Source organism: Sorex araneus, chromosome 4, assembly GCF_027595985.1.
Source record: "Sorex araneus isolate mSorAra2 chromosome 4, mSorAra2.pri, whole genome shotgun sequence".
In the NCBI taxonomy this organism is placed as follows: Eukaryota; Metazoa; Chordata; class Mammalia; order Eulipotyphla; family Soricidae; genus Sorex; species Sorex araneus.
Genome location: NC_073305.1, coordinates 82,235,164 through 82,262,574, shown reverse-complemented (window position 1 = coordinate 82,262,574; position 27,411 = coordinate 82,235,164). Strand labels below are relative to the sequence as shown.

At 39.4% G+C, this 27,411-nt stretch overlaps 1 protein-coding gene across 1 annotated transcript in view; it reads right to left on the bottom strand.

Moving 5' to 3' along the window:
* The window catches only part of CD2AP (CD2 associated protein), a 133,291-nt gene that overhangs the window by 67,100 nt on the left and 38,780 nt on the right, over positions 1-27,411 (bottom strand). Inside the window, exons 2-4 of the mRNA XM_055137003.1 lie at positions 27,232-27,392; positions 7,907-8,060; positions 1,072-1,172 (exon numbers count right to left, since the gene is read on the bottom strand). Of these exons, the coding sequence (XP_054992978.1) occupies positions 1,072-1,172; positions 7,907-8,060; positions 27,232-27,392 (416 nt within the window). The remainder of the gene's footprint in view (positions 1-1,071; positions 1,173-7,906; positions 8,061-27,231; positions 27,393-27,411) is intronic.

Genomic DNA, 27,411 nt, shown 5'->3' with positions numbered 1-27,411 from the left:
TATAAACACACTGGAAGTTAACATAAATCTAAATGATAAATTACATGATGTTATGACAATCCGTGAGACTATATATGACTTTAAAACATACACTGTGAAAATGAGATCTCTGACAATAAGGTCATAAAATTCCCCTAATGCAAATATAAAATGTATTTCTTTGTATTGAGAGACAGGGTGACAGTGTAACAGACTGGGTGCTTGCCTTGCACCCAGACGAATCAAGTACTATCCCAGGTACCCTGTATGGTCCTCCACGCACCATCAGGAATGATCACACTGAGCGCAGGACCAGAAGCAATTCCAGAGTACTCGGAACAGTGCTTTGGAACATCCCCAAATAATAATAGTAAAATAAAATAAAAATATATAAATATTAATAAAACAAAGAAAATGTTGATAAATATATAAAGAAAATATATTTTGTGCTTGATCACAGTGGTTGGGTGTTCACCTTTCACGCAGCCGACCCAAGTTCAATTCCTCCGCCCCTCTCGGAGAGCCCGGCAAGCTACCGAGAATATCAAGCCCATGCGGCAGAGCCTGGCAAGCTACCCGTGCGTGTTGGAAATGCCAAAAACAGTAACAATAAGTCTCTCAGTGAGAGACGTTACTGGTGCCCGCTCAAACAAATCGATGAGCAACGGGATGACAGTGACAATGAATATTTAAACAATACTAAAACTTTCTAAAAGATTCTGTATCCTTTTGCTACTATTTTACACTGTGCCTAAAAGAAGTTCATATTTTTCTTTTAAAAAGTCTTACTTAGGCGTTATTTTCATTCTTAGTTACTTTGATGACAAGCTTTACATCAAAAAGGTTTCTGCCCTAAAGAAAACACATGCAAATACAGCACAAATACATATTAGGTATGGTAGGGAACATCAAGTTTTAGTTCTCCAGATAAGGTCACCATAAATTATTATTAAAGAGCTGTATTAAAAGTCTTTACCTCAACCTTTTTTCATTAAAAAATATGAAACTGACAAAAGTTAACATAAATTATAAAGCATTTTCTAACATCTAATCAATTGCTGCTTTACCTGTAATACATTTATTTTTCCTTACCTCTTCATTAATATCAATAATATCTCCCACTTTCAACTCCAGTTCATCCTCATTTTGTGGACTGTATTCAAATAGAACCTTACACTGACGTTTCTTGGTCTCTGAAGAAAGTAACAATTAAAAAAAAAAAAAACATTAAAAAGACCAGTAAAACAATGACAGCACTTTTACATTTTTACATGTTTATTGCATAGAAATTATGCATCAAAAGATGAGCATTCTAATCAAGTATAAACCATGAGTTCAGTTGGCTTTCCACCCTGCCCTCACACATCAAAAAAATGTAAACTAATTACAAATAAGATATATAGCACCAAGATACAAAATCTATTTATCCGTCTAATCCCACTAACTACACATAAAGAAAACATGCACTGCTAACTTCAAACTAGAAACACAGACAATAAAAGACAACACTGCAAACAAATCTGTCACCAGCAGGTCCTCCAAGCCAGTGATTTTTAGTTAGCTTCCTGATTAAGTTAGTCTAGAAATATTTAGAATGTTGAGTGTGCTGTTAAAAGGAAACAAAAGGCAGAAATCTAAAATAAATTTTATCTCACCTTAATTGCTTTTTCCTAACAAACAAAAATCAAACTCATAGGTGAAGGTAAAAATAATTTAGTTTTTTTTTTAAAGTTTAGATAAGTAACGGTCATTTACAACTATCTGATCTTACGACTCTGCTCTCAACTTCTTTCAAACTCTAAGAACTGAGAACCCAGCCAGTCTGACTCATTTTCCTCTTTAAAAGTGAACCAACAAAACAGCCAGAGTTGGAGCCCCATTGATGTGGCTCAATGGTAGAGCGACTAGATGCAGTTAAGTACCAGGCCTTGTGCCACACTGCCACAGAGCATCCATCCCAGCACCATGGGAGCATGTGATACGACCAAGTGTGCAGCCACTGACATTTACAGGAGTGGTGAGAAAAGGAAAGTAAATAAGCACCCCTCCCACCCCTGCAAAAAGACCAGATATATGAGGGAGGGAGAGTTGGGAGGGGACCAAAAAAACCAGTACAACGTGTAAAAGAAACTTTGCCTTGCACACAGGTAACCCAGGTTCCATCCCCACCCAGCACTACATATAGGTCCTCAAATACCATCTAAGCATGATCCCCAAGGACAGAGTTAGAAGTTAGGTCCTAAGCAGACACGTGTTGCCCCTAAACCAAACAAAACAGCTATAGGCAATGACCAGGTATAAAGAACTACTTCTGGGGCTGGAGCAATAGCAGCAGGTAGGGCATTTGCCCTGCACGAAGCCTACCCTGGTTCAATTCCCAGCATCCCATATGGACCCCCTCATACCCCAGGAGTAATTCCTGAGTGCAAAGCCAGGAGTAACCCTGAGCATCACCAGGTGTGACCCAAAAAGCAAAATAAATAAATAAAATAAAATTACTTCTCACTAAAATATGTTCTTCACACTGCAGCGACAATATCCAAACAAACACTCAAAAACTAATGATGCATATTACGTGCAACCAGCATCATAAAGGAGGTGTAAACACACGGAGGTGCAATTGGTTTAGTCTCCAAATTTAAAAACTACACCTCAGCAATAGTTCCTATCTTCCCAAAGGAATTATCTGATTTTTAAATTTTTTTTTATGTAAAGGCAGCAAAGACATAGTACAGAGAAAGAGTACAGTGGGTAGGGTGCTTGCCTTGCACACAGCTGACCCAGGTTCAATCCTCAGCACCTCATGTGGTTCCCCAAGCCCCTCCAAGAGGGATCCCTGAACATAGAGTCAAGCAGAGGCAGAAGTAAGCCCTGAACACCACCAGGTATAGCCTAAAACAACAATAGCAAAAGAAAGATAGTAAGCACTGACTAGTTTTCATTATTATTTTGGGGTCACACCCAACAGTGCTCAGGGCTTACTACTAGCTCTGCCCTCACAGGTCACTCCTACAGGGGCATAGGGGACCAACGATATGTGGTGCCAGGTATGGAACCCAGATCAACCATGTGCAAGGCAAACAACATCCTACCAGTAGCACTATCGCTCCAGCCCCGACTGTGTATTTTTAAAGAACTAACATGGAGTTTATAGCAAAATTTTTCTAATGTTGCCTTTCACTAAGTCTCAGGGAATTTTTTTCATTTTTGTTTTTGAGCCACACCTGGTGTTGGTAAGATCTTACTCCTGGCTCTGTGCTCAGGGATTACTCCTAAAGACTGGGTGGTATGTGGTGCTGGTGATCAAATCCAGGTTAGCTGCATGCAAGGTGAGGTGAGCACCTTTCACACAGTACAATCTCTCCAGGCTCTCAGAAAACATTTTTTAGAAAAAAATTTAACAGGGGCCAGAAAGATAAGTAGAGCAGGCAGGGTACTTGTCTTGCATGCAGCTGACCCAGGTTTGATCCTGGTATCCCATATGGTCCATGAGTGTGCCAGGAGTGATTCCTGAGCAGAGCCAGGAGTCAGCTCTGAGAACCACTGGATGTGACCCAAAAACAAAAACAAAAACAAGTAACTTTAAAAAGTTCTATGCGCAGGGACTGGAGTGATAGCACAGCGGGTAGGGTGTTTGCCTTGCACGCGGCTGACCCGGGTTCGAATCCCAGCATCCCATATGGTCCCCTGAGCACCACAAGGGATGGTTCCTGAGTATACAGCCAGGAGTAATCCCTGTCCTATCGCTGGGTGTGACCCAAAAAGCAAAAGAAAAAAGAAAAAGTTCTATGCCCAAAAAATAAATAAATAAAAGCTTTATACAAAAAGGCAAAAAACCTTCTCATCACTTATAGTACAAAGTGGTACTACCTAAATTTCTTACATTTATTGATGTAATCCCGAAAAAATGAATTCGGGGGCTAGAGCGATAGCACAGCGGGTAGGGCATTTGCCTTGCACTCGGCCAACCCAGGTTCAAATCCCAGCATCCAGTATGGTCCCCTGAGCACCGCCAGGAGTAATTCCTGAATGCAGAGCCAGGAGTAACCCCTGTGCATGGCCTGGTATGACCCAAAAAGCAAAAAAATAAAAATAAATAAATAAATAATGAATTCCTAAGTAGTTTATAGTAAGCAGCTCATAGATCAGAAGAAAACAATCTACACTACGAAAACAAAAATATTATTTCGTTCAGAGTACACTTGAACACTTTCTGAAAGTGAAGGAAAGGAAAAAAGGAGGGAGGGAGGGAGGGAGGGAGGGAGGGAGGGAAGGAAGGAAGGAAGGAAGGAAGGAAGGAAGGAAGGAAGGAAGGAAGGAAGGAAGGAAGGAAGGAAGGAAGGAAGGAAGGAAGGAAACACTAGCATCTGCCAAATACATAGTGTCACATACTGACAATGTGCTTTGCATATGGGGGGAACATGGATCAGTCACCAACTCCACATAGTCCCTAGAGAACCACCACAGTGACCCCCAAGCAGAGAGCCAGGAGCAGGCACAAACCAAAACAAACCTATTTTGCTTCTTTTTAATGAGCATGGCACTTAATAAAATGGTATTTGATACACAATATTTGATAAATGAGCATGATATTTAGTGATATTTAATTACTTAAATATCTTCTTAATTTTAAATGACGGCTAGAGAGACAGGTGATTGAAGCTTATGGTCAATATACGGTCAATTCCCAGAACCATATATGGTCCCCTGAGCACTGCCAAGAGTAGTCCCCAAGTACGGTGTAATTCTGCCCCAGCCCCCACTCCCCAAAATAAAAACCAATAAAGGGGCCAGAGTGATAGTACAGCAGGTAAGGTGCTTGCCTCGTATGTGGCTGACTCAGATTTGATCCCTGGCATTCCACATAATCCACCAAGCACCACAAGGAACAATTCCTGAGTCCAGAGCCAGGAAAAAGCCCTGAGCACCACCAAGTGTGGCCCAGAAACAAACAACAACCAACCAAAAAAAAAAACAGTAAGTAATAAGTGAATTAAAGGAGGAGACAATACACTCTCTGCCTAAAGCACAGGAATTAAGCCTCAGCACTTGTAATTTTTGGCCAAAAGTACGGGGGTAGAAGGAGGTTGTTTATTGGTTTGGGGGCCATAGCTCGCAATGCTCAGGACTCATTCCTGGCTCTGCACTGAGATAATGCCTATTCGGTGACTTACACAGGTCACCTGCGTTCAAGGCAAGCACCCTACCCAGTGTACTCTCTTTCTAGTCATCCAGGATCCTATGTTTGAGCTTGAAAGTGTTTGGTGATGCAAATCAGAGAAGAATGACTTGCTTTGAAATTTCATAATCAATAAAAACTTTCCTTAATTTTTCTACGTAGAAATATTGGCAGAACTCTCCATGGCACTGAAGGCATCTTTAAGGATGAAATGTCACTGACTAAGCAAGTAGAAGCAATGTTAAACAAATGACACAACATTAAGCAGCTTCTGCAATCAAAGGAAACAGTGACCAGAATGCAAAGACAGCCCAAAGGGGAAATTATCTGCCAATCACTCATCTGATAAAGTGTAAATATCAAAGCTATATAAAGCACTGGTAGAACTCTACATGAAAAATAACATCCAACCCTACCAAAATATGTGGAGAAAAGATGAACAGAAACTTCCTCAAAGAAACACAAATAGCCAAAGGTATATGAAAAAGTGAAGACTATACTTTCAGGGATCATTTCTATAGTATGAAAAAGTGTTCTATATCATTAATCAACAGGGAAACTCAAATTAAAACAAGGAAATACTACCTAATACCAGCAATACTGGCACTCATTAAAAAAGAACGACAACCAGTGTTGGCGAGGATGTGGGGGGAAAGGGACCCTTACTCACTGCTGGTGGGAATTCTGACTGCTCTAACCTTTTTGGAAGTCAGTACAGTCACTACTCAAAAAACTAGCAATTAAGTTTCCATTCAACCCAGCAATTCCACTCCTTGGAATATACTCCAAAGGCCCAAAAGCACAATGCAGAAAAGACATCTGCACTTTTATGTTCACTGAAGCACTATTCACAATAGCCCAAATCTGGAAACAACCCTAGTGCCAAAGAACAGATAGTTGGATAAAGAAACTCTGGTACAGAGAATATTACTAGGCCATAAGTAAAAATGAAGTCATGCAATTTGCTACCATGTAGATGGATATGGCGTGTATCATGCTGAGTGGAGTAAGCCAGAGGGAGGGGTAGACAGAATAATTTCTCTCATATGTGGGATAAAGAAACTTCACAGGGAAATAACAAAGCCCCAGACGCAACAGAAACAAGGAGCAAAACTGGTCCTCAGCAGGAAGCCTGGTACTAGAGTGAGGGAGTTGAAGGGGTAGAAGTTGGGGAAGGGAACACCAGGACAACGGTGGAGGAGAAACGCAGCTGCCATCGAGGCAGGAAGGGAACAGGGGACACTGGTGGAGTGAATGGTCACTGGGGAAGGGAGAGGTATTGCAACATTTATGTCCGAAACAATAATGAATAACTTTGTAACTTTAAAGTGATTTCATTTTTAAAAAAAGAGAAGCAACAGCAGCAGCAGTTAGTTATGGGGCTGAGGAAATAGTTCAAAGGGCTGGAACACATACTTTGTTTGCAAAGGTCCCTACTTTGACACCCAGCACTACTATGTCTCTATCTCCAGTACCACTAGCCTGACCAGGGGTAATCTTCAAAAAAAAAAAAAAAAACCCAAACCAAAAAAACTACAAACAGGGCCTTTTGATTTTCACCACTTTCTCACTAATAGTAAAACAAAACTTAAGACTTTAGATCACCTGGGGCCACAGGCGTACAATAGGTAAGACCTGTGGTTCAATTCTGGCACCCTCAGATGGTCCCTCAAGCCCACCATGAGCCATGCCTGAACACAGCCAGGTGTGGCCCCAAAATAAAAATTAACTAATACATTTTTTTAAAATGTGGGCTTGGAGAAAAATTGCAGTGACTTAGAGCACCTGCCTTGCTAGCAAATAATCATGAGTTCCAATCTCTGCTCTTTGATCCTCGTAGCTCTGCTATCTACAACCCACAGCACCACAAGCAACTTCCAGCCACACCACACTCAGATGGTGTGTGAGCATCAAAAAAGTGTGTGACCCTTGGCAAGATCTACAACAATAAAAGAGCTAATGCCACAACTAGTGCCAGAACTTGTGTCTTTCAACTAAAAGCGTGACCCCACGAGAACAACATGTCACAGGTGCAGGTACCACAGCTCAAGGAGTGCAAGCCTCAGTAAACACAGCAGCCGAGTGTGGAAGCATGCAAAGCTCATATGCAACCAGTGAGGGCCATAGCTAAAAATGTACAAGCACCAAACAGGCACTGTGCAAATCCTAGTCATCACAAAAATGTTATCAACAAACAACGATGGGAACTGGGAGAGCAGAGGGATTATAAAAATAAAAGTAGGTCTGGGAGATGACTCAAAGGACCAGACCACATGTTTTGCATGAGGGAATTCCATTCTATGCACTGCATGATTGTATGCATTCTATGCATCATGATCCCAGCATGATTCCCAAAGCTCTGCTGGGAGCAACCTCCATGCAACTCCCCGTACAGAACAGACCATCACCTCAACCCATGCACAGCCAATATAACCCATGACAAAAACTAAACCCAAATTAAATTTAAAAATTAGTAGGGGAGGGGCTGGAGTGATAGCACAACGGGTAGGACGTTTGCCTTGCACTCGGCCAATCCAGGTTCGAATCTCAGCATCCCATATGGTCTCCTAAGCACCGCCAGGGGTAATTCCTGAGTACAGAGCCAGGAATAACCCCTGTGCATCGCTGGGTGTGACTCAAAAAAAAAAATTAGTAGGGGAATAGCTAATTTTTCTTAATGTGATTTATAAATGCTTACAAAACATTCTATTTTAATTCAACTCAACAGTTAAGAAACAGTCTACATACTCTTTTTAATGCTTTTGGTTTGTGGATGTGGCTGAATTCCTCCAGCTGGAAGACCGTAGGTGCTTATTCGTTGTACAAGACTCGCTACATTCCCATGCCGTTCCCGCTTGATGGGCAAATTGTCATCCTTAGATTCTGTCTCTTTCTTAATTTCCTATCAGTAAGAAATTCAGAAAACAGGCAAATTAAGTTACAGTGCAAGTATCAAATAAAAATGAAAACACACACAGCACTTATTTTATAAAACAATAGTTTTAACCAATTTCTCTCAATACATATCTAAAGAGTACAATATACTATAACAGTCATTCATGAGTTTAAATCTTACCAGAACTACAAATGAAAGTAAATAAAAGGACACTGAAACACCATCTCCACCTCGATACATAAAGAAAACCTAAGATACATAGGCAAACAATAAGACAAACGATAATTCTGTGTCGATGGGCAAACATTTTTTAGAGAACAGCACTGTAGCACTGTAGCACTGTCTTCCCATTGTTCATTGATTTGCACAAGTGGGCACCAGTAACATCTCCATTGTAAGACTTGTTGTTGCTGTTTTTGGCATATCGAATACGCCATGGGTAGTTTGTCAGGCTCTGCCGTGCGGGCGGGATACTCTCGGTACTTGCCGGGCTCTCAGAGAGGGACAGAGGGATCAAACCCAAGTCAGCAGCGTGCAAAGCAAACGCCCTACCCGCTATGCTATTGTTCCAGTCAAAGAGCACTTTGCCTGAGACTTGGATTTTTTTTCTATCTGCATATGTTTTTGTTAAAAGTTCTTTCACTTAATGAAAATCTTCTCACTGTTCTGATTTGGTAATAATCACTACAATAAGACCACATACGTGTCCCTAGTTCTAGTTCTACTACTGATGTAGGTCTGGTCTTATAGTGATGATCAAAAACAAAACACAAAATAAAAATAAAATAGTTCAATTAGAGTATCTTTGGCTTAGTATTACGAATAGGATTCTATTTTCTGCTGGAACTCTGAAAACATTTTCACAAGCAAGAAAAGGAATTCTATGCAAATTTAAAATAATTTTAAAAAGTAGTAACAGCCCCCGGTGGTAAGTAATGTGATAAGATTCTGTGACTCAGTCACTGAGAGACAGTAAAACTGAGTGGTGACAGGTTAGAGAAAATCTGAGGGTGTGAGGTTTCCCTGCATACACAAGTAAAAGGGATGGAATATACCCCACAAAAAAACAGAAGTGAGACACAGTGACATTAGTTTTATTTTTTAGAGTCAAACTGCAAATGGCCTATGACTAAAAGTACAAATGCCTAGACTTGACTAGCATGAGTTGGCTGAGTGCTAGAATAAAAATTACTGCTTTCAAAAAAAGAAGGTGCCATGTAAAATATTTTAAGATTTTATTTTAAATAGACAATGTTACAACAATGAATTCTGCTGTTTGTAGAGCAAAAGCAGTCACATACTAGTATTAACATAAAATTTGGTTCCCATAAAATTTTACTTATTAACAGTAACAACATATTTTCACATCATAAATTATGACTCTGATTTTTCCGACTATAATTCTTAGTTATAATTCCTACTTATCATTTGTTATGTTCAGAAACACAAAACAAAAATTGGCGATGTTCAAATTTGGGCTCATCACATTCAACAGAGAAGCAGCCAGGCATTCTGGTGAGCAACGCGGCCGGACAATGCTCCGGACCCGAATCGGGGCCAGCAACACTGGGGATCCGGACGGAGGAGGTGCAGCTACCACACTTTCTCCAGATGGAGCCCTGGCGACACTGAGCAGCAACTAACACGGCTCTGGGATGCGGGACATATCCGAGCCGCGTGGCCTCGGACCTTTTCTAAAAACTGAAAACACACAATCTTTTAATGGAAAACTAATTATCAAATGCTTCCATAGTAGGGCTGTCTTTTTTGGGGGGAAACTCCCACAACAATAGTGAGTTTTGTGTTGAAATATGGAACGTAATCAAGGTAAAGAGAAAATGAAGTGAAATTCATCAGTTATACAGTTGAGGGTGGGGGGCGGGGGCGGGGGGTATACTGGGGATTTTGGTGGTGGAATATGGGCACTGGTGAAGGGATGGTGTTTGAATATTGTATAACTGAGACATAAACCTGAGAACTTTGTAACTTTCCACATGGTGATAAAATAAAAATTTTAAAAAAAGAGGGAAAAAAAAAGAAAAAATACAAATTTGGGCTCATTTTCATTAACCCAGTTCTTACAGAAGATATGCAAAGCTAGTATCATTAGAGAACAGTCAAGAAAAATGGATTAATGTTCATATATGGTTAAGAAATAGAAGGTAGCAAAAGAAGGATCTGAAATATAAGCAAATGAAGGAAATCTAAAAAGGTTGGAAAATATTTTTTCATCTATTAAAGTAATCAAAAATATTAACTCTTAATTGCACTAAAAAGTTTAAAAGATCAACAAAATTCATAAATCAATCTCCTTCGTGTAATAATTTGAGGTATCTAATCGGGGTGAAGGCACTGTCATGATCTAAAACTAGAAATCAAGTAACTTCTATATCATAAAATCAAAGGTCACAACGAATTATAAAAACCAGTGTAGGGCAAGGCTTCTTTGTTCTTCTCCAAAGAAAAACATTCAAATCACCAAATTCTTCAGCAGCTATAATTCTTTGTGCTAATTACAATGCATGGACTATATAACATCATCATCATCATCATCCCTTTGATCGTCAATTTTCTCAAGCAGTCTCAGTAATGTCCCCATTCATCCTCGCCCTCACCCTGAGATTTTAGAAGCCTCTCTCTTTTTTTTTTTTTTTTTTTTTTGCTTTTTGGGTCACACCCGGAGATGCACAGGGATTATTCCTGGCATTACACTCAGGAATTACCCCTGGCAGTGCTGGGGGAACCATATGGGATGCTGGGACTCGAACCTGGGTTGGCCACCGGCACACCTTACCCACTGTGCTATCACTACAGCCTCAAGAAGCCTCTCTTTAATCGTCCTTCCCAACAGTGCTGCATTGGAGGCTCTCTCAGGGTCAGAGAATGAGACCCATCAGTTACTGGGTTTGGTATATGAATACGCCATGGGTAGCTTGCCAGTCTCTGCCGTGCGGGCGGGATACTCTCGGTAGCTTGCCGGGCTCTCCGAGAAGGATGGATGTATTACTAAGTAAAAATGAAAATAAGTAGAATTAAATGTTAGATGCCGCATGCCCACTATTTTAGTTTTAACTAAGCCTACATTTATGTTTAAAAGTTGCCAATCTAAGAACATGGTTTATACGGTCCAAAAATTTGGTTTAAAAGAATGTAAGTACAGAATATAAGGACAGAACCGCTTCAAGTCATTATGACTAAACTGGGTATTTCAAAATCTTTGTTATAAAGTTCAACATAGAGTAATGAGCAGAAAATCTCCTTAATGTGAAATCGGACATATGTATATTCTGAATATCAACATTTTAAAACTCATCTAGGAAAGATGGTAACTATATATAGCAGAACTATTTTTTTTGAAAGTGAAGTTATTCCACCCCTACCCCCACCCCAAATATGCTTTTCTACACAAAATTGCCATCCAACTTAGACAAAGGGCCTCCTATTTAAAATGCCCTTTCCCAATTTAAAAAACGGACAAGTAGGAAAGAAGGGGGAATTATGTACATTGTCAATATCATCCTACTCCTTTCTTTTTTGTAACTCAAGAATGTTAATAAAAGCCATATGAAGTTAAGTGGGGAAAACAATAAAGAACTCTTCTTTTGCCCATATTCTTTCAGCAATAAAGAATGTGCCTTTCCAGTGCCCAGAGGAAATGAACCATAAAAGCAGAATTGAGACCCAAGGCTGGAGGGCTGGGGACAGTGAACTTGACAGAGAAATTCTGACACTATGGGTAGTGGGAGTAGTACAGTAGTGTTTCAAACATAAAACACTATTCATTCGACTGTAAACCACTATTCCTCAATTTCTTTTTTGATGGTGAAAATGGCCCGTTTAGGGGCTGGATCGATAGCACAACAGGTACGGCATTTGCCTTGCATGTGGCTGACCCCGGGTTCGAGTCCCAGCATCCCATATGGTCCCCTGAGCACCACCAGGGGTAATTCCTGAGTGCAGAGCCAGGAGTGATCCCTGTGCATCACTGGGTGTGACCTAAAAAGCAAATTAAAAAAAAAAAAAAGCTCATTTAATGCAGAGCTGTTAGCATACTTAAAAAACATGAGAAGGTCCAAGGTCATTATGCCTCAATTTCTTTTAAATTTTAGAAAAAAAAAATCACAACATGCTAATTGAACTCGATTTACAAAATCTCACCGGGGATAGAGAAAAAGTAAAGCAGGCAGGGCACCTGCACTGCACACAGCCACTGCAGCTGGATTCCTGGCACTACATATGGTCCCCAGAATCCCACCAGGACTGATATCTAAGCACAAATCCAGTAATAAACCCTCAGAAGCAAATGCAGCCCCCCTCAAAATACAAACAACAAAAACCAACAATCATTGGTTGTAACCATTTTAAATGGTCAAATTTTTCATACTGACTTATTCGTCAATTTGAAAACATTATTTTGTGCCTTCAGCTTAGGATGCACGAGCAGGTCAACCAGCACCTGCAGGGCGAGTGCATCAGCAGCCTGATGGTGCCTTCAGGCTTCCTGATACCCCAAAACTGCCGCTGTGCCTTTGACTGGAACCCAACAACTTGGGACCAAATTTACCAAGAAATTAAATGGCCAAAAGTTGAGCATGTGGGAGCCCTGCGCACAAACCACCTATAATCTCATCTATTGGCCTTATTTCAGAGACCCATAGATACATCTCAAAAGAGATCAAAAGCCAGTTAATCTTGAATCCACAGATGGCTAAACAGACGGGTAAATTGGAGGGGGGTGGGTTGGCCTGGGGCCCATTTCCAAACAGAGCCCCCAGCCTAACTCCACCATCTCAGGACAAACCTCACCAAGATATAATCTGCTAAGAATTCTGGTAATCGGGTTTTGTAACTGAAATCTCCAGGCTCTCTCGGGGGCGGGATGGGCCACCAACCCCACACCTCCCTGTATGGAAGCCTTGGCAGTCACATCCACACCCCAAAGTGGCCACCTAACTGAAAAGCTACTCCAGCCTTACCATCCAGATAAAAATACCAAATGCCCTGAACAAACACCATGACCTCTTAGCACCTGTATTGCAAACCATAATGCACAAAAGGAAAAGGGGAGAGAGAGAGAGAGAGAGAGAGAGAGAGAGAGAGAGAGAGAGAGAGCAAGAAGGAAAGTACCTCCCATAGAGGGTCGGGGGATGGTGATTGGGGAAACAGGGGACATTGGTGGTGGGAGATGTACACTGGTGGAGGGATGGGTGCTGGGTCATTGTGTGACTGAAACCCAATTATAAGCAGCTTTGTAATGGTAGTCTATCTCACAGATATAAAATTTTAAAAAAATTTTTATGTATGACTGAGACTTGATCCTGAAAGCCCTGTAACTGTTCTCTGGTGATTCAATTAAAAAAAAAAATTTAAAAAGTAATGTGGAGTTCATGCCCAATTCAATTAGCTTAATCAATGGCTCAATAAACAGTAGTACTCCTACATTAAAAAAAATGCCAAAAAATGAGGATTATTCATGTGGGTTAATTACTGAGATCTACATGGAAAACACTCTCTCAAAAGCTGCTCAAGTCCTGAGGCCACAGCTGAGTGCTGATGAGTTCAGGTTCCAGCACTCAAGTCTTCCTAAGTATTTCTACAAACCAAAATACCTTAACTCCAAAGCTTCTTGTTTCAAAGGGGGAAAATAAGAGTTCAAATGGTTTTTTTGTTATTTGTTTTGGAGGCCACACCAAGTGGTGCTCAGGGCTTATTCCTGACACTACTCTCAGAGATAACTCCTAGCAGGGATCAATCAGGGACTGAATTTGGGTCAGCCAAGTACAATCCAAGCACCCAACCCACTGTACTATCTCTACAGCCTCAAGAGAGAAGATGAGAATTTAAATAAACTTTGCAAGTCAGTCTAGATAAAAATTAACAAAATTTATGTACTATCTTTAATTTCATTTTGTGGTAAAACAGGATAGCACTATCATCCCATTGTTCATCAATTTGTTCAAGCAGGCACAGTAATGTCTCCATTGTGAGACTTCTTGTTACTGTTTTTGGCATATTGAATATGCCACAGGTAGCTTGCCAGGCTCTGCCGTGCGTGCAGAATACTCTAGGTAGCTTGCCGGGCTCTCCGAGAGGGACAGAGGAATCAAACCGGGTCGGCCACATGCAAGGCAAATGCCCTACATGCTGTGCTATCACTCCAGTCCAGAACAGGACAAAAAAAAAGGGATAATACATATAAAGATAAATGCTTTACTTGACATAAAATTATACAGGGATATAATATAGAGTATATGCAAAGAAGAGTGCAAACACTCAGTTCAAAACATTCTAAGTTCCCAAAGGTTGAAGAATGTTGTGGGATGATTATAGAAGGGAAGATATACTTTTCAAAGTAGGCACCTCTATGTCTAAATTATATTTCTACATGTATTACTTTTTAATAGCCACCTGTAAAACAATTTAGTATGATCACAATAATATTAAGTGCTTACTATCTGCAACAGTACTTAGTATTACTTACAAAGATGTAACTCAAATTGTCATAGGGAACTTAGAAAAAGACCCAAATACAAATTACTGAATTTTAGTGAATTTAGAAAAGAGACCTAAATACAAATTACTAAATCTAAATCCTTATGTTTTCTACCTGTACATAATTATCTAAGTATATACTATTTATATAAAGTTCAGATTTTTTTGAAATAATTCAAGTGACAGAAATAATTACGCAGAATATAAGTTAATGTATCACGGTATATAACAGAAATGTGCTGTGCTATATTGTAAATAATTACATATAACTCTGACATTTCACCAATTATTTTAATTGCAATTCCCAAAAGTTGTCACCTATTTAGTATTTTGTTACCTACAAAGCTATTTTTCCTCTAATCAGTTTCCAATGAAAGTAATCAATCATGAAATATTCTCCTAATATAAAGCTACATCAAATAAACTAAGGTTTTTATTTGAGCAGGTGAGTTTTCCAAAAGCAAGGGATTCAAAATAAAGCCCTTATGAAACCAAATAGTTGTTTCCTTCATTCAAATAATTATTTTTTATGAGACCAGTGGAAAACAACAATCTTTAAAATAAATCAGCAAGGCTGGGGATATGGCTCAGTGGCGGAGCACTTATCTTGCACATGTCAGGCCTTGGGTTCAATCCCCAGAACCACAAAATATATGAAAATAAGCATCAGAGTAGAGTAAATAAACTGGATATTTAACACATAACCTCTAGTCCAAAGTAACTATGAACAACAGATATCTTACTCCCCATACTGTTACTACTTTTCCTTAAAAGTCATTTTCAAAATTTAAAAGACCTAATGTCTAGGCATTCAACTTATGCAATAAGCATTTAACTGATGCAATCTAGAAAAATAACTCTTAAATGCAATATAAATTATTTAACTGTCTAAATTATTTTTAAAACAGTTAATCATTTAAGATCTTTTATAAAATAAAGGGGAATATGATATGAAGTTAGAGAAAAAAATTTTAAACACCAGCAAATTATTTTATTCATGTTAGTTTCCTGCTATACTTCTGCAAATAACCTGCTTCCTTGTTCATTATAATACCAAAAATGTCGCTTTATTGTTCTCAAAGAACTCTTCCAAAGAAATCAAAAATAATTTTTAACTTAAAAGCAAGTAAAGCAATACACTCACCAGTGCTTGAGACATCTGAGAACATAGCCATTTATTTTAAAGCACCAAAGTAAAAATATCATTAACACTGAGATACTAAAATAATCTGTAGTACTCCACTGGCTTCATATAAACTCAAAAATTATACTAATGTAAGTGTAATGATAAGAATATTTGATATCCTCTCTTGAAACTTTATTTCACTGTAACATGTACCTTATTTCTCCGGAACTCCCAGTGTTTCAATACTTGTACAGCAAATTCTGTGCCTTCTCCAGTAACACTCCACCCCTTCCTTCCCCCAACCCTCCTCTGACTCACTCAGATGATGACTGCACTCTACCTTAATTTGAAACTCACTGTGAACAAAGTCCGCTGACATTTAGTAAATGTCTGTAACTAGACACCTTCAGAGAGCTGCTGTCACGTGTTCCTTAATCTTCAGAAATACAACGTACAGGGTACCAACTATGCTAACTGCCCTTTTTGAGGGGCCTCCTCTCCAGCACTGTTCACGGAACTCAGAGACCACTCGCAGCAATACGTGGTCAACCAGGGGAAACTTCCAAGGTCTGAAGATACAGAACTGCTCAGGCCATGGAGCGGAGAGATGGTAGAGCAGGTAGGGTGCTTGCCTTGCATGCAGCTAACAAGGCTCCCATCTCCAGCACCCCATGTGTTCCCCCAAAAGCAGGGGAGCAGGCACATGGGTGGGAGAACTGCTCAGAGCTAGGAACCAGTACGGCCACTCCAACCGGGCTCAGGTGCTTGGGGTTGGGGGACAGCACGAGACATGCCGGGACCTTAACTAAAGAGCTATCTCTTTGAGCCCATTTGTACCTTTTTATCAATCTATTTCTGTGTTACCAGGGTTTTTTTTAATTAATTTTTCTGAGTACTGACTGATCTTCCAACAATTTTAAGAAAAAATGCTGTTTCTTCTAAAAGGTAAAATTCTTTTGAGTTCTTCAAGATCTAAGGAATGCATACTCTGAGTATTTTAAACCTCTTCATTGTATCTATTAAGGTGATCTGTAATCAGTAATCTTTGAGGTTACTATTAAGTTGTTTGGAGACTACCATAAACCATGCCTATATTAGAAAACAAATTTAAGAATCCTGTATAATTTCAAGTAAAAGAAAAAGTAGCATCTCTTTTACTTTAAATCAAAAACTTGCATGTGTGAGGTCCTGGGTTCAAGTCCCAGTATCACTAAAGATAAAAATAAAGCGAAAATTGATTAAACTGAGCAACAAAGGTAAAGACAGCAAGAGCTAATACTAGACCTCTTATACAAAACTAAGCTGTGATTATGAAGAAAAACTTCTTAACATTGTTACTCGAGTGAACAAGTGAGTAATAAGCATGAAACAGCCTTATTATTGATAGAAAGACTTGGTGGCCTGTGATGTGGATAGAAGATCAAAACAGCTACAACATTCCCTTATTTCATAACATAATCCAGAGTTAGGCTCTAATTCTTCAATTCTACTAAGACTAAGAGAATTAAGGACACTAGAAAATGATAAGTTCATAGATAGGTCCATCACATTTGAGCAAAGACACCTTCAGAACATAAAGATGCAAAACAAAGTAGCAAGTTGCAAAAAAAAAAAAAAAAAAAAACAAAAAGGGGCTGGAGAGATAGCACAGCGGGTAGGGCGTTTGCCTTGCACGCGGCCGACCCGGGTTCGATTCCCAGCATCCCATATGGTCCCCTGAGCACAGCCAGGGGTAATTCCTGAGTGCAGAGCCAGGAGTAACCCCTGTGCATTGCTGGGTGTGACCCAAAAAGCAAAAAAAAAAATAAAAAAAATAAAATAAAATAAAATAAAAAAAAAAAATAAAAAACACCACTTTTGGGCTTGCTTGTCTTGATGTTTCTTTGCTTGTTTCCACTGGACAAGCCTGTCAGTCTTCTTTCCCTTCCTCCCTTCCTCCCTCCTTTTCTTTCCTCCCTCTTCTCTCTCCTCCCATTCCCTCCTCCCTCTTCTTTTTTCTTTTTTTTTTCCGTATTCTCTTGAACACATATTCCTCTTTCACTCCTCCCACCTCTTAAGTACATTCCACTCAACAAAAATATATTACTTAAGTAAAAACTGAAATTAAATAAATAAAAATTTTACGTTTTCTAAGGCTTTAACTGTCACAGGGATAGGGATTTCTCTGAGAGATGTGGGCAGAGGCAACTCTCCAGAAAACATTTTGAAAGAATATTTGAAAGAAGTTGATGGCATCCCTCAAGGACGATTTTAAGGATGCCATCCCTCATAGATGCTGACGTCAATAGAGGAAATAAATGAAGACATGACAGAAACAACGGAGAACTAGAATGAGACCTGGAACCAGGAGATATGACTGGATTGCAGCCAGTTATCATAATCAAACCTTAACCCCACGTGGTAAAAACTTTTGTTAGAGATGCTTTTTTGAGATAGGCGCTACTCCCAGTGAAGATGCTATGAACATGGCTGAAGAAACAGCAAAAGATTTGAATTCTCATATTGACTTAGTTGATGAAACAGTTGCGGTATTTGAAGGATTTATTAAAATTCTGAAGGAAATAACACTGTGAGAAAAAATGATAGCCAGTGAAAAGTGTTATGTGCTATGAAGAGAGCTGAAATGATTGCGGGGGAGGGAAGAGGGCAGAGGGGGGACCTCTGCACTGTAGACTCAAGTGCAATTGGGGACATTTTGTTTGCTTAAAGAAAGTGTCTGTGGGGTGGAGGGTAAAGGGCCGAGTAATTCTTCACCTGAAAAGTAAGCCAAGTATATTTAGGAACAAACCTATGCTCTAAAGTGAAGCATTTTTAGGAAGGTGGAGGGGTAGCTATGGGGACACTAGGGAAAGACAAGTTAAAAAGCCAAAAGGAAGTGCACACATCTTAGTTCCAATGTGGTATTCCTTTAACAATGCCAAGCTATTTCTTCTTAAAACAGCTCTAGTCAGCAACTACAATCATCACAATAAGCCTATTTTCCTACTTTTAGTGATCCTTCTCAAGGATTTACTCCTTTGTCTCCTCTGCACCATTCTGTATTTTACTGACCAAGTCAGAGCTTCTCAGCTAGGGGCTAGAGGGCCCCCATGTGGGCTCCCAGGAGAACAGGGAAGCCACAGAAAAGAACAAGGTCAGGACAAGGTGGGAAATACTGGCTAAGTACCCTTGGGAAAAAATGGTATCCAGGAACACCTAACTAGATATATCAATGCCATTTCCTACTACCTTCATTCACTTTCTTCAAGGCATTCTTTTTGTTGTTGGGTTTTTTTTTTTTTTAGGTCATATCCGGTGATGCTCAGGGGTTACTCCTGGCTCTGCACTCAGGAATCACTCCTGGCAGTGCTTGGGGGACCATATGGGATGCTGGGGATCGAACACAGGTTGTTCAAGTGCAGCGCAAATGCCCTACCCACTGTACTATTGCTCCGCCCCCCTTCAAGCCATTCTTGACTATAATTACCTTCATCTATTTTGTTATTCACCCTTGTGCTCTAAATTTATTTAAAAAAAAAAAAAAAGACCAGGACAAATGGATAAATGAATGGCAAACAGAAAAGAATATACTGCAACGTAGCGTACATGGAAAGTTATAATCACAGCACTGCTACTGGTCTTACCCCCCAAAATTAAATCACTTAACATAGAAAACCTGGGGAATATAATTTGTCAGAAAAAATAAGGTGATCCATTATTTAAAAAAATTTAAACACTGCTTTAAAGAAAAACTGACACAGGCTAATGGGAACTAAAAATACTATGCTGTTTGGTTGTTTTTGGGGACAACCAGACATGATGGTGCTCAGGCCCTGAACTGCCAGAGGGGGGCCTTACTAGCCATGCTGGGGGCGGGGGAGGGATGGCAGGTATAAAATGCCTGAGATTATTTAACTCAGGGACTACGACATGCAGAACATGTGCTCTACCATTTAAGCTATCCCTCTGTCCTATCCAATTATTTTTGTGTTACGGAATATATTAATTTTTACTTACATTTACAATACTAATGTAGATAATCATTAATTAAGACTTTTTATCAGTAAACTCCAGGGTAAGAAAACGTGTCTACCGCCTAGAAAAGGAAGAGCGCTCTAAAATTTAAAACAAAAATAAATCCCTGCTATAGTTGCTATCAGAAAAAACACATATGTTGATGCAAATGTCATGCTTCAAAGAAAGCTTACTAGGGCTTCTCAAAGAGATAGCTCAAGGCACTGGAGGGTGTGCCTTTCATGCAAGTGTCCTAAGTTCAATCTTGGCACAGCATGGTCCCCTAACACACACAGAAGTAGTCAAAAGGAAAACTTAAAAGGCGGGCAAGGGAGATGACAGGAGAAATAGGAGAAAACTTACTGAGGAAAATCACTTACTTGGTACTGCTGACATCCATCTTATTTGCAAACTAATTCTTAATTTAAAGTTAAATATATAAGTGTATGTCATATACGTTATATACAGACAATATCATATACAAATGTCTTTAATCAAAAGAAGAAAAGTTTAAGTGGGCATAAAACTTCCCAAAAAGGGGGAATAAGAAATAGTATAGGAACTTTCATATGCTTTTGATGATGGGACTATAAAATAATCACTTCAACTTTCTGAAGTTAATATGCATCTCAACATTTCTACTTCCAAAAATTATTAGAAATAAAATGTGTCGAGGCACTGGAGCAACCGCACAGCGGGTAGGGCGTTTACCTTGCACGTGGCAGACCTGGGTTCGGTTCCTAGCATCCCATATGGTCCCCTGAGCACCGCCAGGAGTAATTCCTAAGTGCAAAGCCAGGAGTAACCCCTGTGCATCGTCAGGTGTGACCCAAAAAGCAAAAAATAAATAAATAAATAAATAGATAAATTTTACATATAGATGTTGATTGAGGAAGCGAAAGCAAATGTTTCTGGCAATGTTTTCCCCATCGAAATATGAGGGGTGGAGGATAGGGGAATGGGGCTGTAGAGAAAGTACTGCAGGGGGGCATGGGCCTTGTACATAGCAGGCCCAGCTTTGATCTCTCATCATTCCACATGGTCCGTGAGGCCTATCATGAGTGAGCCAAAAGTATGCCGTGAACACCATCAGCTGTGTCCAAAAACTGAAAATATAATAAAATTAAAACATGAAAAAAAAATGGTCAAAGTACAGGTAAGAAAAAAGTGTGTTAATCTATAAAATATAGCCATTCAAAAATATGCAATTACAGTCAACAATATTTAACAGTAAAAAAAAAACAAAACTGCTACATATTGATACATTGCATCATACAGAAATAAAGCTTTAAGATATTACAATGAGCAAAGAAAGCCTAAGGGGGGGGGGGGGGGGAATTAAAAACCCACATGTGAAGCCAGAAATAGCACAGCAAGCAGGGCTCTTGCCCTGCATGAGGCTGATCTGGGCTCAATCCCCAGCAACCCAAATGGTCCCCAGAGCAGGTGCCACAAGTGATCCCTGAGTGTAAAGCCAGGAGTAAGCTCTGAGTACTGCCAGGTGTAGTTCAGAAACAAAATGCAAAACAAACAATGAAAAAGCTCACAATGTGTTACTAATGCATATAAAAATCTTTAAAAAGCAAAACTTACTTAGAATGACAAAAAAGAACAGATATGCAACTGCAATGATGGGTATAATTATGGTAACAGGGTAAAGAAGAGGGAGAAAAAACAAGGAAACAAATTTTACTGAAGCCAGCTTCTAAAATCTTGAGCATCATAACAGTTACACATGTTTATACCTTTGTCAAAACTCAAAATTCTAAAAGAAGGGCATATTTACAACTATACAAATTTCAGTTTTTTAAAAATACATTTCTGAAGTCACTGTCTTCTCTGACATCTTCCATGCTGCTCGAAACGCTGGGATAGAAAGTTTTATAAATACCCTGGTGCAGGGGCCAGAGAGTTAGAAGACTTAGTGTGCTTACTTTACATGCAACCAACCATAGTTCACAACACCAGGAATGATCCCTGAGCACAGAACCAGGAGTAAACCCTGAACACTGCCAAGGGTGGTGCTCAAAAAAAATAGGAAAAGCCAAAACAGTATACACACATATATCACACGTATATATGAAACGCTCAAAAATACACAAGATCCCCCTACAAATACCTAATACAAATCATTTTATCAAACAATGCTTTCTTATCCACTTTATAAAGTTCTAATGAACTACCTTCCAATCCACCTATTTACCATAAAATGTTCACAACCTACTAAATCTATAAACACTTCACTATAGGCCAGGTACTATTTAATACACAACAATGTACTTCAAAATGTACCATCATTTCACGTAATATTGTGAGGCAATAGAATTAATGCTTCTTTTTCAGCAGATGGGATACATGTTAATTTGCCCATGAAGACCTGAGTCTGTAAAACTGCAGAATCTAAATCCCCAAATCATAAATGCATGCTATTCCTTAAAAGAAAGTTCTCTTAAATGTTCTACATCAAAATATGCTAAGAAATATCAACTAAAGAAATATAAATGAGAGACATCCCAGAGCTGCGTGCAGGCCACCCACTACCACAGACATCCAATTAGCAACCTCCAACTTCAGGAAGGAGTCAGGTGACAGAAAGACCAACAACCCAAAAAAGCCACCTGCATGTCACTCATCACAAGGAGTTCCTGTAAGCCACACCCCAGACAGGGAGCTGTATGTCAATACACAATGGAGGGGAAAGAACCAGCAGCACCACCACTGGCACAGGGGTCACAGAAGAGGGGAGAGAGCCTCCATCTCTCCGGACTGAAGCTTCCTGGGTCAGATATAATGAAGAAGCAGAGAAAGTCAAGTGTACTAATGAATAAGGACAAACATCTTGGAAGGACCCCAAGCACACAAAACCTCTCTACAGCTCCCAGATGAAGAATTCAAAGTAACAATGATTAAGCTGTTCGCTGAACTGAGATGAAGAGAAAATATAAAAACAAGTAAAGAGAAAATATGAAAACACTTTGATCAGGAATAATCGAACTAAAGAGCATGGTAGAATTTTAAAACACAACAGAATAAACAGAATTACAGAAGCTCCCTTGTTCACTGCTGCATTACTCACAACAGGAGGGTATGGAAACAATCTAAATACTCATAAATAGATGAATAGATAAAGATGTGGTCTAGTAAATGCTTAATGGAATACTATCCAACCATGAGAAAGAGGGAAACTATCATTGAAAACAACATGGATGAATTCGGGGCACAATGTGCTCAGTGAAATAAGGCAGACACAGAAAAACAAATTCTGCAGCTTACCATTTATATGAAGTCAAAATAAGCCAAACTCAGAAACCAAGACTAGAATTATGGTTACCAGGTGCTATATGGGGTTGGGAGAGATTGGGAAATGTTGGTTAAAGATTATAAACTTCCTATTATATAGTCTTATCATAAAACTTTATTTTTATTATGCGATATAGTCCTTGAAAGTTGTGAAGAGTTCTTAAATATTCTCACCCATGGTTCAAAAATAATGGTAATTTGTGAGATAATAGTTTCAGATAACTCTGTGGTGGTTCTATTTTGCATTATCAGATAAAGATACTATACATCTTAAATTTACACTGTTATATGTCAATTATATTCAATTTGTAAAGAAAACTAAATGAAATTCTGGGAAAAAAAACAAAATTACAGAAGCAGAAGGATTCAGCATGCTAAATACAATATACAAGACATCATCTAAAAAGAACAAAAGAAGAAAAAAAACTTTTAACAATGAAGAAACATAAGAGGCCTGATGGAAGCACCTGAAGAGAAACAACAGATGAACTAGGCAGCCCCAGAGGAAAACAAAGAGCAGGGAGGACCCTCTGATGGGAAGGAAGCTGAAAGCTTGGCAGATTTGCATACCCAGATCCAGGAAGCTGGGCAGTTCCAAAAGAATCAACCCCAACAGAAAAACACCCAGGCACAGCATAATTAAAATGGCCAGATGAGGGGACACTCAGGTGGAGGTTGTGGTGTTGGAAAACAGCATGCATGGAACCCTGTCATTAGCAGTATTGCAAATCTCAGTGCCTAAAATTAAAAACTAAAAATAAAGTGGAAATCTTAAAAGTGGCAAGAGCCATTTTAAAAACAGAGCTATTATCATGAGAGCAGCAAGAGCAAAGCCAAAAATTACCTGTAAGAGAGCTCCCTCTAAAATTCACAGTCGAGGCAGGAGAGCAAGTACGGGGGCTAAAGTTAGATGCTTGATTTGTATGTGGACAACTCCACTACCACCCAGAGCACTGCACATGACCCCTCAAGACGCGAGGGCACAGAGCCAGAAGCAGCTCCTCAGAAGTACCAGGTTTGGCCCCCAAATGAAAATCATAGCAGACCTTTCTAATGAAACCTTGTAAGCTAGAAGGGACTGGTATGACATAACAACACACTGAATGAAATAGGTTTCCAAATCAGAATTCTTCTTCCAGCTAGGTTATCATTCAAATCCAATGGTGCAGTACCAAGCTTCACTGACAAGTAGCAGATAAAAAAGTTCTTGGTCACTAAACCAGCAATGCACTAAGCAGTCTCATAAAAAGCAGAAGAAATAAAGAGTAAGGACCAGAATGACAGTACAATGGGTAGGGCACTTGTCCAGATTCAATCCCCTAAGACACGTATGGGACCTCAAGCCTTACCAGGAGTGACTCCTGAGCACAGAGCCAGAAGTCAATTCAGAATACCGCTGGGTGTGGCCCAAAAAATCAAAAAGAAAAAGAAAAGAAATACTAAAGACAGACTCAGAACTCACACAAAAGATCACACCTACCAAATTCCTTAATCTCAATTATTTTTTAAATTTTTCTTTTACTTTTCAGAGATTTACATAGTTTTCCAAATAGAGTTGTTTAAAGCATACAATGTCCCATCAATCCCACCACCAGTGTCCCCCTCCCTCCTAACTAATGTCCCCCAGTTCCCTTCCACCCTACCCCCAGCATGCACCCCCTTGGCAGGAATATAACAAATTTATTTCATATTACTTGCTCCAACGAAATGTAAAGGAATGGCACATGGAATTAGCAAAAAATAATCAATTTGCGATGAATGATTGCTAAATGATTTTAGCCAATATAAATGAGACATTAATTTTTTATTGAAAATGCATAAAATCCTGTAGCAAGCTAGGAGTTAAACATACCTCTTTTAATCTGGTAGAGGGCAACCATATGTATGGTCAGTGAGTGCCAAAATCAGTACCACATATTGCAAAGTTTTTCCTTTCCTTTAGAGAAGCTCTTTTAACGCTTCCTGCAAAACTAGTTTTAAGGCTATGAACTTCCTAAGCTGCTAGCTACACTGCCCATGAAGCTCCGTACAGTTCCTTCAAAGCTGAATGCTAATCTAGCTAGATAGAATATTCTTGATGAGGTATTTATTTCATTGAGTTTTTGTACTATATTCTTCATTAGAGAAGAGTTTCATTTGGTAAGTTTGCTGTACATCTTAAACGCTTTCCTTTATATGTAAGTTCCATTTTTCAACTTGCTGCTTTCTGTATTGTCTCTATCTCTGGATTTGAGCATTTTGAGTACAAAGTGTCTTACAGTTTTCCTAGTCGTCTCTATTTTTGCTAGGACCATTTAGACCTCTTGGATCTCGGTACCTATAATCCTCACTGGACATTCTTAGTGATTGAACTATTATTTCTTCATCACATTTGCCATCCTCTTCTTCTGGGACTCCCAATGATTCTTATATTGTCTTTCTTGAACTCATTTCATAGTTCATGGTATGCTATTCATTTCTTTTCAGACTGTTTTCCACTTTCTGCTATATCCTAGCTGTTTCCTCCTGATTTTTTGCTCAGTTTGTAAACTTCAATTGACTATTTTACATCACTTACCATGTTCTTCATTTCTGCTGCTAGTAATTTTTTCATTTCAACCCTTATATTTCCTTGTGCTTTTTGCTGACTACCTGTGTTATCATTTCTCCTGAACTTGTTGAACTTTCTCATCATAGTGTCACTAAAGACAGTGTCTGAGGACTTGATGATGTTTATGTCTTTGGTGATACTGTTTTCACTCACTGAGTGTGCTGCTTTTTTACATGTTTTCCCCCATTGGTTTGCCAGTGTTCTTGCCATGCAGGAGGTGAGTTTTTGTAGTCAGAGCCCTTGAAAGATGCTGAGGGATTAAGCTGAGGTTGTTCGCTTTCCTCTCTGGCCATCTTCACCAAATATAAAAAAGAATAACTGTGAGCAGAGTGCAATTTGGGTGAGCGGGCCCATTTATATGGAACAGATTGGGGGGAGAGGCTGCTGGGAGCTAACTGGAAGGGAAAGATTCCACCTTCCAGTCAGATCAGGCCCAGTGATGTGAGCCAGAGGCAAGCTTCACCTGTAGTGGTAAAGCAGCACACAAAGTCTCTCAATCGCTTCAGTTCATGTCAACACCCTAACTCACAACAGGAGTGGATGGGTGGATCGGAAAACAGAATCCATAAACTGAACCTATAGTGTACCAAGCAGGGTGCTTGCCTTACAGCAGAATACCCTGGCTTGATCCCCAGCACCACATATATAGTCTCCCCAAGCCCCACCAGGACCAGGAGTGGTCCCTAAGTACAGAGCCAGGAGTAAGCCCTGAAAACGGCCACATGTGGCATAACAACCAAAAAAGTAACGAATTGCCACAAGTTTGAGCAATCATAAAGGCTGAGATGTGACCAAAAAAAAAAAACACCAAACAGTCGAAAGACTCTGCTAGCTGGACTACAACAAACTTTTCATGAATGGATGTCATCTTTCATATGTAATGCCAACAGAGAAATTTTTATGTTAGCGTTATAGTGCAAGTGCTATTCTCATTGCAGCCTACTTTCACTAATATAGTAAGTCTTCTAATTTTCTTCTTTTTTAAAAAAAGTTTTATTTATTTATTTAATTATTTTTGCTTTTTTGGGTCACATCCAGCGATGCACAGGAGTCACTCCTGGCTCTGCACTCGGGAATCACTCCTGGCGGTGCTCAGGGGAATGGGATGCTGGGAATCGAAACAAGATCGGCCGCAAGCAAGGCAAACACCCTACCCACTGTGCTACCACTCTAGCCCCAAGTCTTCTAATTTTCTTAACTTATCTATCTTACAGAACTTCTAGAGATGGAGGTAGTAAGTGTATTCACTGCTATCATCACCAGCATATCACTGGCTTCTGAAACATTTCAAGAGGAAAGGGTGAGAAATGTATCTATGCATACTAACCCAACCAAAAACACATATTTATTTCTGCATCTATCTGTACATTTTTTCAACAAAACATGAGTTCATACTAATACAATCTACTCCTAACCCAGATCCCTTTGGTTAATTTTTAATCCCAGATTAAGATTCTTTCTATTGCTCAACTCTCTCAAACTGCATCCTAGATCAGCAGAAAGCTCATTAACGTAATCGTTGTACTGAAATAGTAAAGTAAAACATATTTCCAAATATAGTGTTCCACATAATTCTGCAGCAAAAAAATTCATCTCAAATACCCAAGGTTTTAAATACACAAAAATGTGTTACTAAATCCTTTGAAGCAACAAAAATTTAACTCGAAAATACGTACCTTAACAAAATTATCAGGAAACATTCCCCTTCTCCCATTTAGCTCTCCTTCTAGCCATCCTTCCTCCTGTAGTTTTTTCACATTCCTGATGATTTCTCCAACTCGAATAGTTAATTCATCATCATGTACAGCATCATAGTCATATTCCACAATATAGTCAACTAAAAAAAAAAGAAAAAA